This window comes from Mirounga leonina, unplaced genomic scaffold, assembly GCF_011800145.1.
Source record: "Mirounga leonina isolate KUSES-001 unplaced genomic scaffold, KU_Mleo_1.0 Mir_175, whole genome shotgun sequence".
NCBI lineage: Eukaryota > Metazoa > Chordata > Mammalia > Carnivora > Phocidae > Mirounga > Mirounga leonina.
The window spans coordinates 11,147,769-11,160,290 of NW_023270453.1; the positions used below are offsets into that span (position 1 = coordinate 11,147,769).

Sequence of the window (12,522 nt, forward strand, 5' to 3'; positions counted from 1 at the left end):
ATGTCACCTGAGAGCCTTTTTCTAATTTACAAGGTGGCCTGCTTTGGGCTCAAGGTGCCCCTGAGAAAGGCCACGTGTCCGTCAAACGTAAAAATTAAGAGTTTGGAAGTAAATGAGGGAGAAGGCCAGGTGCCTAATGAAGTCCTCACAAGAAACCTTTTCATGAAATATATGGTTATCTTGAATGAAGAATAAGGATCCACCTTAACATTCAATGTTAATGGCTTCTTTATCTCGGCAGTAAGTGAAATCTGAGGCATTAAGAGATCTCGACACTGCTACGGTCCCCCTACCTACTGACGTTGCTCACAACACTCTTGCCTTCTAGACTCAGAAATTGGTCCGGCTATGCAATAAAATCAAGAACAAGCAATTTATGTGAAAGAGCATGTAAAAAGCAGATTATTAGGTCATAGCTAAGAAACTGTATTTCATACTCAGAATCCCCATTATCAGCTGCCAACTCGCCAACATATCCAGAAATTCAATCTGCTTATGGTCATGGAAGGGTCTAAGAATCCCTCAAAAGACAAAAGCAGCCTCCCAGACCAGAACGTGAGAGGGCACAAGAGAAAGACCGCAGGCTTTGGAAATGGGCACCTGGAAACAGATGCATGCTTCCATCATCTAGAGCCTTCTTCTCATTTGCAAAATAGGAACGATACAACTTACCCTGCAAAATTTTTCTGACGATTACTGATAATTTATATAAATTCCTATGCCTAATGCCTGGCCTCTATCCTCAGCTAGTATTATAAAATTTTTCAGAAGGTATACCCACAGGAAGGCGGCATCCTTTAAAGCATCAGTAATCAAGAGAAAAACATTTAACAAGGAGTATTTAGTTGTCAAAGAATTATAGCTTTGTTGACACGAGAAAACTTTTTTTGGTTTCTGGGTAGACATCATTATTTTATTGAACAGACAACTAGAAATCAATTTGGATCAAAAGTATCACGTTCTGAGTAGACCTGAAAAACAAGACACAGGGGCAAGATAAAGCCACCATGTGGCTTCTGTGGCTGACAACAGTCCAATTTTGGTCACTTTTTATAACAACTAGACACAAAATCTTGGCCCGACCGAAAGGCTGCCTATAAAGTTAATTAGACTTCTTTGACACTGAGAAGATAGAATGTGCTGATTGCAAAGGATCAATCAATTAGCGCAAGAGCATTTGTCGTATCTGGGCGGTGGGCACCTTCTCCAAAGGTTTGGCCAGCTTTGGGCCACAGGCCTAGTTCTCCTTTCACAATAAGCTCAGGATCAGCTGTCATCTCTGAAGGCGACCACACTCCCACTGCCTGGTTCACCCTCATGTAGAGTGTCTGTTCCGGGAGGCAGGGCACGCTTAGCTTTGGGGATCACACTAGTGACCTGGAGATCCTCAGTCAACATCACTCTCTCAGCCAGAGCAGGTGCTGACTGTTACCCTGGCCCATCCTTGGAGAACATCCTTCAACCAATGGACTCAGGCTGTTGGCTTCTCAACTGAATTTGAACAGGTTGATCTCAATCAAGTGACATAACATTAGGAGCAAATCTTCACACTAGCTAAAGGCAGCTCTGGTCTCTTAGGACTTCAAGGACCCTATCACTAGGTTGTGAGAAGTGCCTGTCTATTAAAGCACAGACGAGAGTAACTATGATACACCTTACAGCTGGGCACCACCTGGATACACACTCTAGACCCACTGTGCCACCTCATAAAAATCACTGATTCCTTCTCCAAGTCATTTCCCCCTTCAGAGACTCTCCTCTCATCTCTAGGCATTCTGTGGCCTGAGCACCTAATGAGATGCTTAGGTGCCAGGGCCTACAACAGTCCCTCTCCATATTCACATCACTGAAATTGTTTTCCCAATGGCTGGGTTTCTGCTAGGGTTAGGAGTCCCATTATTGGGACCCAGCCTGGGTATTGTGCGGCCGATTCTCTTCCCCATAAGAAAATCAAAATCTATTTCAGCTGGTGTAGAGATGGGCTTTTTCAGAACACGCATATGGGGATATTGGATGAAGATATTGCTTTTTGCTTCAGCCCTATCTCAGAATGGAAGGTCTGACCACAAGTTCACAGTTGGAAGATGAACTGCATTTTATTTCTCAATCATCATGCAGAGAAGGGAGAGGAAAAAAAAAAAAAAAAGTCTTTACAATGTTTTCCTGGGGACTGAGCATTTTCTGGAAGTTTATATGGGAGCAATACTGCTTTATGGGTGTTTGGCTGAGACTTTAAAGCACAAATGTTCTGAGGGAGAACACATTAACTGGTCAGCTGTAATGAGGTTTCACTGTACCTGACTCTCCCAGGAAATGCAGGTAAACTTGTGGTCAGTTTCAAGTACCAGGAAGCTATAAAATATTTGGGTTATTCTCTTCCCAACATTAACCTCAAAATAATTCTGTGGGACAGGTAAGGAGTGTATCTTAATATGCTTATTTTCTATATGAGGAATCTTGACAAGTCACCTGAGGCCAGAAATGGGCATGGAACAAACCAGAAGACAAGCCCGCGGAATAGCGGAGACTGTTGTTGAGTGAAGGGTGTTTAGTCTTGAAGAACGACCTCCAACCCGCTGCTGGAGACACCCTACGGCAACATCCCTAGTGATTTCAGCCGACTCCACCCAAGCAGACCCCAGTGCAGAGCAAGTGCCCCCAACGAGCAGAAACAATCCAAGAGGAAGTTATTTCTAACTAAAAATTTAAACCCACACACAGCCAGTGGAATTAAAATGTTTCCTAGGTTCTTCCTTGGAGAAAAGTGAATTCTGGGGCCAGTGTTCACTTAAGAAAGAGAGAAGTGCTTTGCCTCAGTCTCCACTCCAACACAGCGTTTGGTAAGGGACCTCTCAGGACCAGGAGGAAAGAAACTCCTGCTCAGGAGTAATCTAGTTAATGCAGGAAAGGAAGATTTAAAGTTGGTATTGGAAACGACCCTTTGACATCTAAGAATAAAAAGGAAGAAAAAAAAAAGAAGGGGGGGAAAGTCAGGAAAATACAGCTTTTTTTGTGAAAAGAAATAAGAATCCTGACAGGTAGCATCATCATGCAAGATAAACATGACTTAATATTGAGAAATTGCTTTGGCACCCAGGCACCAGTGGTGTTCACCAGCATTCAGGCTTTTCAAGGACTTGTGGGTTGCCTTTCAATCCTGACACCAAGGAGAGATGGCTGGGTGGACAACGGGCGTCACGAGGAAAGATGTCACCAGCAGGGACTGAAGAGAGTAATTGCAGTTGGAGGCCTCCTGGTGACAATTTTGAGAAAGCAAACACAGCTGCAGCAGAGCCAAATATAGCTGCCCAAGACAATGGCATCCATAAAGTTAATCATTCCGAAATATGCTCCCCTTCTGCTCAAGCAGAAAACTCAACACCCCTTCTATAATGTAGGAAGGCAAAATACAGTTTTATGCACAGAAACATGCAGCTGCTCCAGCGGAATTTCCTACCAGTGATGGCCCAGGGGTTTCCACGCTGGTCTCCTCTGCTCCCGATTCTGAGAGCTTGTGTCGTGGACGGAGGTGGCCCCTTCTCTTCTTCGAATGGAGGAAAGCTCTTCGGGAAGGGCTTAATAAAAAGGGCTTAGGGGGAAGCCTGGGTCACTCAGTCGTTAAGCGTCTGCCTTCAGCTCAGGTCATGATCCCGGGGCCCTGGGATCGAGTCCCTGCATTGGGCTCCCTGCTCGGCGGGAAGCCTGCTTCTCCCTCTGCCACTCCCCCTGCTTTGTGCTCTTTCTCGCTCTCTCACTGACAAATAAATAAAAATAAAATCTTAAAAAAAAAAAAGGGCTTAGGGAAGATTAAAATAAGAGAACGAAAAAGCTATCAATCAGGAAAACCTGAGAAAGGCAGAAAGCAAACTTCAGAAGCAACTGTACTGTTTGGGGCCTAAAGGAAATCTGGGTGGGTGCAAAGAATCGGGAATGAAGAATTAAACAAAGCAGCCCGACACAATAAATATACATTAGTCCTCTCCCAGAGCCTGCCTTCCTCATGCTTTTCCACAGCATCTTTGTCTTTATTATTCCCCTAAGGTTTTTCAAGGAACAAATGAAATGTCAGGTTTCAACCTTTATTTGCTTCACCTGTGCGACACCCAACGTCTTATCCTGGAGATGCAGGGAGAAAACAACTGGGAGGGGAACGAATTGAGCACGTTTAGGATGGTTTCCACCAATCTGCTCTACCCCCTCACAGGTCCCTACATCTCCTGTAACGTTAGCCTTTTTAAGATGCTCCATACATGTGCTGAACTCTCATTAGGCACAATGAAAATTTCAAGGACTCTCTGCAACAGGGACAGCAAGCTATGGGATAATGATCCACGTATCACTGAAGAGGGTGGTTGGCAGTGGCCAAGGGGCACAAGGTGAGGAGTCTGATCTGGCCAGCACCAGCTGTGTCAACCCAAGAAAATGGCCACTTAGGGTCAACTGTCTAGGGTGCTCTGTGAAGAGTCTTTCTTCCTACTCCAAACCTAAGAGATCCTGATGGGAGCAACATCTCAATTTCAACTGAGGAAAGAGAAGGGGACCCCAGGTCCTGGGACTTTGCAGCAAGTATAGAAAGGGTCACCCAAATCTCAGCTGTTCACCCAGGAAGGTGGGACAGCACTATCAGGGGGGACTTCTTTTCTCACCTTTAATAGAGGCTACTCGGAGGTTCTGGCCCAAAGAGTCAGAACATCATCCTGAGACGTATTTCTAGCAGGATCACCAATTTGAATACACCTTTGGTCAAGATGCTGAACTTTCTAAATCTTAAAATTTTCAGTTGTGAAGATAATAATGTGTAAACACAGGCACTTTTACATATGTTACAACATGTTACATATGTTACAATGTATCTAACAACTTGATAATTTTTATAGCCAAAGATCACTAAGGGGGAGATATTTTATGAAAGTAAAGAATTATGCCCCATAAGATTACTTCTAATGTATATATATTTTCACACATATATACATGCATGTATACGTATGTGTACAGACACACACACACACATTTTATGCCTACTGACTACAGCCAAGTGAAGAACACTATTTTGCTCTTTTAACTTATGAAAGGACAGGCTGATTTTATTTTTGGCAGATAAATGTAGTACAACTCTCCTGCTATATGGGGAGACCAGGAGAAACAAAGACATAATTTATGGGAAAGGATATAAAATACCACCTTAAAATTTAGTGAGCCCAAGTCAAACCATGAACTTTCTTTACAAAAAAGCATGAAAGTTAGGATTTCAGCATAAAATCACAGAACTTTAGATCCTAGGAGGAAAGCTGAAGAACTAAGTCACTCCCCTATGGTACTCAAAACAAAACAAAACAGATTGTTTTTAAGCTGCCCAAAAGTTATGTCAAAATGTCAAAGCAATCAGCTGAAATTAACTGCATTCTGAAGAGTGAGTCACCACCATCATCTGTACAACTGGGGGGATCTTCAGGCGCTAATGGAGCCTATAAATGTCAGACAAAGCAGCTGATGGGTTGGGGGAACTTGATGTCCATGGTTATGACAGAAGCATAAGCACTCTTATTGAAGAGATAAATGACTTTGACTTCCTTAATTATTAAGACCTTAAAAAGGGGCACACCTGGGTGGCTCAGTCATTAAGCGTCTGCCTTCAGCTCAGGTCATGATCCCAGGGTCCTGGGATCGAGCCCCGCATCGGGCTCCCTGCTCAGCAGGAAGCCTGCTTCTCCCTCTCCCACTCCCTTGCTTGTGTTCCCTCTCTTGCTGTGTCTCTCTCTGTCAAATAAATAAAAAATCTTTAAAAAAAAAAAAGACTTAAAATCAAAACATCCCATAACCCCATTTTTAAGGCAATGTTACTTTTAAAGGAATCTTGTGACCCGGTCATCTATCTGTAGGACTGACTCTTACCGTTCTGCTGACCAAAAGGGAGCACAGATCATTTAAACGAAGACCTCCTCAGAATAGATTTATTTAAAATCTGACCTTAAGTTAAAGGCCATAGGAGTCTGGTAGAGAAGTTCAAAATAATAAACCAAAATGATATTCTAGTCTAAATACAGCCTAAACTTAATTTACATAAATCTTCAGGAGGAAAAAAAAATGGGTCTAATAATTTGCTGGCAAGTTGGCTCTGAGGCATTCATTCAAATGGAGTAATTAAAATTTAACCAAAAATGGAATTTATACTCATCTGTCATTGTGAGAGCCGTAGGATTACATATTTATTAGCATTCCATTTTAAAGTATCAGCTGATTTTAAAGTATCACTCTCAGTATCTGAACATAATATACAATCTGCAGTTCACAAAACAGACCGTTCATAAAACTCCGGGTGTAGTGCTGTGAACGTGTAAATCTCAAATATGCTCACCAGGCATTTCCACCACCTAACCGGAATTGTATTTCTATAAAACCAGTTAGAGTAATCACTTTGTTATGATTTAGAACAAAAGGGAAGGGTGAAGCAGTTCAAAGCCTCCCTGTTTCCCCCTTTCTTTTAAAAGTCCTTTTTAGGAGGAGTCCAAAGCTCACAGTAAATGAAAAAGAAATCCCCAGGAGGAGAAGGAGGTTTCCATCCCTTCACATCTAGATTCAGAGCATGAGACGATTGGATGGCACAATTAAACAGTGATGATGCTAAAGGGGAATAATTATTTTACAATTACCTGAAAGCATCGCATTTACGGCACTAATTAGTTTTTGTTTCCCACAAAGGTTTTTCCAGGAATGTGCAGCTCCATTTCTCTTAGCTTTAGCAAGAGCTCTCTCTTAAGGAAAAATAAAAATACATTTTCTGCACTGCTACCCAAGTGGTACGCTGTGAGGCTGGCTCTGTCGTGTTACCGGTCCCTCCCTGGTAGTGGAAACAGACGCGAGGGCATGGGACCTTATTGGTGCTAATGAACTGGAAACCATTAATACTTTGCAGACCCTCCCTTCTGTGGTGTGTAGAACACATATCGCATGGACAAAGAGCTGACTCTTTGTGGTATCCTAATCTGCAAACAAAAAGAAAAACGTGAGCCTCCCCTGAAAAAAACACAACCCTCCAGAGTGAATACTCTTAAGTTGGAAATAAAGACCTCTCAAGTTTGGATGAAGTTCAGCACAGGAACTGTAATGCTTCGGTGACTTACGATTTTAGCTCCTTGAAACAGGTTGAAAATATCAGGTTTTCCAGGGGAATGCCAACCATATAAAGGATGCTTACAGTATTGTTTAACAGTTGCGAGGTGGATTTTAAAACGTGCTATTATGACATCAGTGACCGTGCAGAAGTTTACATATAAGCCTCAACAAATGAGCACGACCCCTCATTTTGGCACACTAGCTAGAGATCAGGTCCCTGTACTGGTTGTAGGACACTCCAGTTTATCAGAGGATTTTGCATGCCAACGTAGTACCTGTCGTTAATGAGAATCAGCATTTCATCTGTAAACAACAAAACCACAAGGAAGGGGGGTAAGGAGAAATGAAAAGTTTGCAAATTTATGTAAAAAAAGGGTGGGGGAGTAGATTTCAGTCTTATCAGAGGCCAAATATACTGCTGTTACAGCTATTGGGGGGACCGGGGAGAACCACTCTGAGGTGGAAAACATTCTAAATGATCCCATGAAATCTTAATTACTAGGTTCCTATCTGAAAAATCTGATCTCCTTTTTTATCTTGTCTTGCAAGGTTCTTGTTGCCCCCAGTTCACAGCATCTCATCAACAGATGCTGGAGTAATCTCAATCCAGCAAATTACAATTAAACAGCAATACTTAACAATTAACATAATACCTCTAACCCAGATCAAAGATAACATTAGTGTTCCAAAACGCCAATATGGGATGAGTTTTTGGTTTCAGGAAGCAGCTGATACTAAAATATGTATTGCTTACTGAGAATTGCTACCTGAAAGTACACTTTTAGAATTTTCCTTAAAAACCCATATATATATAACTCTTCTTTTAGAACCTTCTGTCTTTAATTCCTCACACGATCATCAAGGAATCAGGTGATAAGTCTCAGTTATCACTGTATTTTCTTATTGGCATTTTCCAAATATACTTCAAATGCCATCTGGGGAAAAAAGGGGGGGGTAGGACCCTAATGCTTTTGACCTTCATCTTGCTGGTACCTTGTAAACCAGAAAATATTTTTCTGGTGTGTGAGTTTGAATCAAATATGAAGAGTGTGAGTTTGAATCAAATATGAAGTCAATCCTGAACAAGCGATATGTATTTCCTATAAAGCTCAACCATTCTCGTGTGGCACAATTTTGGTTTCCTGATAAAAACCTATGTCGAATATTTAATTCACAGTTCTCTCTTCTCTCCCCAACAACATTGGAACTGGCATTTCTGTAACACACGCACAAGCCAACCGCAGCTTTGCTCTTTACTGCCTCTGAGGCATGGGCAAGCATAGAACCTCTTTAAACATGACCTGTAAAATGGGTAGAATACACCCCCTGCACATCTGTTGTCAAGGTTAGAGACAGGTAAATCAAGTGCCTTGGCACACAGTAGGCATTCAATTAACGACTCATGTTATTGTCATTTAAGGAGGGAAAGGGAGAAAGCAATAATTGCCTTGCCTCCCAGAACTGGTCACATTACCCCAACAATAGTTTCTTAATTTAAAAGGAGGAAGTTTGACCAGATGGTCTCTAAAGCCCCTTTCAACTTGAACAGTAAGTCCCTAGAATCACCTTTCAGTTTAACTGCACACTGATAGACGTTTTTCCAGTTATCTTAACTTGGGAGGACTTAATGAACAAAAATGGTGAATTTACCAAGTTGATGAATTTACACTCAGGATAACTTTTCTCGTTTCCAACAAGGTTACTTACTGAAGATGAAAAAAAAAATAAGATTTCATGTTAATTTATTGCTAGCTTCTTGGTGTCTTATTCTAACATCACAGATCAGAATAATTTTAAAGCTGCATTTGTCGATTTTTTTTCCACCTGCAATTTCTCATTTCCAGGACATTATTTCTTAGATTTTTCTGTTTAAAAATTCAAAAACATCTAAAAACCCCCAAATACCTACATGATCATTAAAAAGGTTAAACAAAGGAAACACTCATCCCCACCCCTGTCCCAAACTGCACCAGTTTAAAATAACATTTTTAAAATCAGTTCCTATTCCTATTTTCATTATGCTTTGCTGCAAACGATATTCTATAGCAACACAAAGACAACAAAACATTAGTAGTTAAGATTATTTAAAAGGTCTATTTCCATTTACAGTTTCGACCCTGAACGCTTAAAAAACCAAGACTTTGAAGCATATGTCCTCACGTTTCAGACCCACTGCAGAGCCTCACATGATCTGGGCTCTTTAAACACTGGATGGCTTGTGGGGCCACCAAACATAATAATTCATCTCAAAAGGTATTTGTTCATCTGCCTTGAGGACTCAAACATATTACATCTTGCAAACTTATGTAATATATTCTTGTGGGAGAACACCATTGAAAATATGTCCTACTGCTTTAGAAAAATCAACACCAGAAAAGCCCCTATGCTTTATTTAAGTTCCTTTTAGGAATAGGCCAACATCTAGCCGACTGCAATTTAGTCCAAATGGCAATATACCATATGTGACAACCAGTCCCCAAAACAATAAATCTGCACAGCTATCTTCCCAACTGCATGCATATGGCAATCGGATACACTGCTAGGTGGGTTTCAAACATGTTCAGCTTGTCATATGCCCTCCCACACAACTCTGTTCCCCAAAGATAGTCTCCAATGTGAGTTAATTATGAACTATTTTGGAAAACATGCTACAGTACTCTCGGGGCTAAGAAGACAGAATAGTTATCTTGGAAACAAATATTTACAAATCCTCTTTCTTTTTTTAAAACAGTTCAATTAAGCAATAGTTGACAGCACTGAAAACAATGAGAGTTTGGTTCCAAAAGATACCGTCCTGAAATAACTAGTATCTGGAAGAGAAGTAGGGTAGAAGTTATGGTAAGGTTTGCATAGGAGACTCTGTGGCTGAGATACAAAGGCTCTATTCAGAGCAAACAGTTTGAAAAAGCCACATTCATCCACCAAATGAAAAGGACGAATTAAACTTTCATAATTCATAATTTAACTGAGAAGCGTCAGCATCTTTCGGAGACCATTAACATATTAAATTCACAGAGCATTCATTAGATGTATTTTGGTCACCTAAGTAGCAGGTGACCATAAATTCACAAGCATGATCAGGACAATTCTTTTCCCCCCACACTCCTCTAGAGAGCAGAAAACACAAAACTTTCAATAGCAAAGGTGCAAACAAGTATTATGTATCTATACAGATACATATATATACCTTGAATATATATATATATATATTTTTAAGGGGGACAGGACAAGATTTTATAAAACATGTATCATGGGAACGTTACTAATCAAGATAAATTTCCCAGAGAAAACTGCCAAAAGGAAATTCAATATTTTAATTTACGTTATCTGATTATCTTAGTTGGGACAATGAACCAGAGCGAGTGTACAAGCAAGTTAACATTCTTCATATCGACTGGAAGGACAACTGCACTTAAGAGATTCTATCATACCCCTCCCCCCACTTTTTTTTTTTTTTTTTAATCCTAGGGGCTCAAATAATTAGCCACTGCGGAGTTTCTCAAAAATCTCTCAAACTGGGCGCCTGGGTGGCTCAGTCGTTAAGCGTCTGCCTTCGGCTCAGGTCATGATCCCAGGGTCCTGGGATCGAGTCCCACATCGGGCTCCCTCCTGGAGAGGAAGCCTGCTTCTTCCTCTCCCACTCCCGCTGCTTGTGTTCCTGCTCTCGCTATCTCTGTCTCTGTCAAATAAATAAATAAAATCTTAAAAAAAAAAAATCTCTCAAACTCATAACACTTAACATGCTAGAAAATGAATCTAGCACCGTAGGGGAAAGTTAGTTGCCAGAGAAATGGATCATAAAGCTCTGAATGGCCTACAAATTGCAAAGGGTACAGTAAGGTGCCAGAAAGAATATGGATGTGAAATCGTACAGTGGGTAGAAGAGGAAACATTTTATATATACTCTTACCAGGGATAACGGTCCTTTTCTTTTTTCCCCACTAGATTAACTGCAGCCTAGATTCACTAGCAGATGTCTTGCCTGGTAAGAGAGAATTTTATACATTCCAAGTCTAAAATGGACACAGATCTTTCAGACCCGCTCTGGCAACCCGTTTAGGTTTCTTTTTCATAACACGACTGAATACGAGTGGATACTATTGACTCCATAGCGCCTGAGCTGATAAGAGAAACTTTCCTGTCAAGACCAACGAGCCAGATAAAAATTAGATCTACTTTCCTCAGAAATCCCAGCTCTCTACTTCTCCCAATAAACTCTCCACCCTAGTTTGACATGTAAAACCACCAGGATCACATTAATTATTAAATTATAGACCGCATATCAGGCAAACCACCACGATTACGTAAAAATTACCTCTAATTTCTGCAACAGAGTACACCGGGCTATTTTAATGCCTTATAATTATCCACCCCCTCCCCCCCCCCCTTTTTTTTTTTTTTTTTCCCCCTCTTCTCTCCTTCCACTCTCCCACCACCGGAAAGGAATCTTTGCAAATGTAAGTCAGAGGAGCGGGTAATTTGGTAAGAAGGGATCTTTAAATGGGCCACGAGAGCTCCATCAGACCCGCCTTTCAAATGACACGAGCGTGCACGCGCACCCCGCCCCGGGACGCCGCGCCCCGCTCGCCGGTCCCCGCCGGCCGGACCCCCGGACCCCACGTCAGGCTCGCCGGTCCCCCGCCGGGAACCCACGCCCAGCCGGTGCCGGTGCCGGTCCCCGCCCCGACCCCCGCGCCCCGCTCGCCGGTCCCCGCACCGCTCGGCGCAGCACGTCCGGACACTCGCCCCGCTCCCCGCGCCGCCCCCGAGACCTAGGGAGGCGGCAGCTCCGGAGCCGCCAGCGCCCGCTCTCGCCCCACTCGCGGCTCCGGGAAGGAGACCCGGCGGCAGCCGCCGGGCCGAGGGCGCGGGGAGAGCGCCCCGCGTGCCCCGCGGGCTCACACTTACATTCTGTCGGGAACTAGCAGGCGGCCCTCGACCATCATGTCCGGGAGGAAATCCAGCTTGAAGGCAGAAGTCATGTTCTCGGCGCGCGCTCTGCGCTCGGGCGGCGGGGGGCGGCTGTGCGCGCGTCCGAGCGGCCGCGGGCGGCGCGAGACGGGCAGGGACAGGTGCGCGCGGCCTCCCGGCGGCGGCCGCCCGAGCCGGCACGTGTCACATTCTCCCCCTCCCGCCCTCCGCCAATCCCCTCCGAAATCCAGCGCCCCGCGACGGTCTGCGGAGCGCCAGGTGCGGCGAGCGGGGGCGGAGCTCCGCGCCGCCGCTTAACCCCTGCGGGCCCGGAGGGAGGGGCCCGGCGAGGCCGGCGGCGGGGAGGCTGAGCTCACCAGCTTTAAAAATGGCCAGGCTTTCCTGGGGTCCCCAGCCTCCGGAGGCGCAAACCAGTTCACCACGCTGACTCGGTCCGGTTCCACTCAATTCCCTGTCTCCACGGCGCCTGGCACGAGG

The 12,522-nt window shown here is 43.6% G+C and overlaps 1 protein-coding gene across 5 annotated transcripts in view; it reads right to left on the reverse strand.

Moving 5' to 3' along the window:
• CELF2 (CUGBP Elav-like family member 2) overlaps window positions 1-12,251 on the reverse strand; it is a 300,840-nt gene extending 288,589 nt beyond the window's left edge. For all 5 annotated transcript variants that reach the window (XM_035021670.1, XM_035021674.1, XM_035021671.1 and 2 more), the window contains exon 1: window positions 12,022-12,251. In XM_035021670.1, coding sequence (XP_034877561.1) covers window positions 12,022-12,095 — 74 coding nt within the window. In that variant the 5' untranslated portion in view covers window positions 12,096-12,251. The remainder of the gene's footprint in view (window positions 1-12,021) is intronic.
• Between the last annotated feature and the right edge of the window lie 271 nt (window positions 12,252-12,522).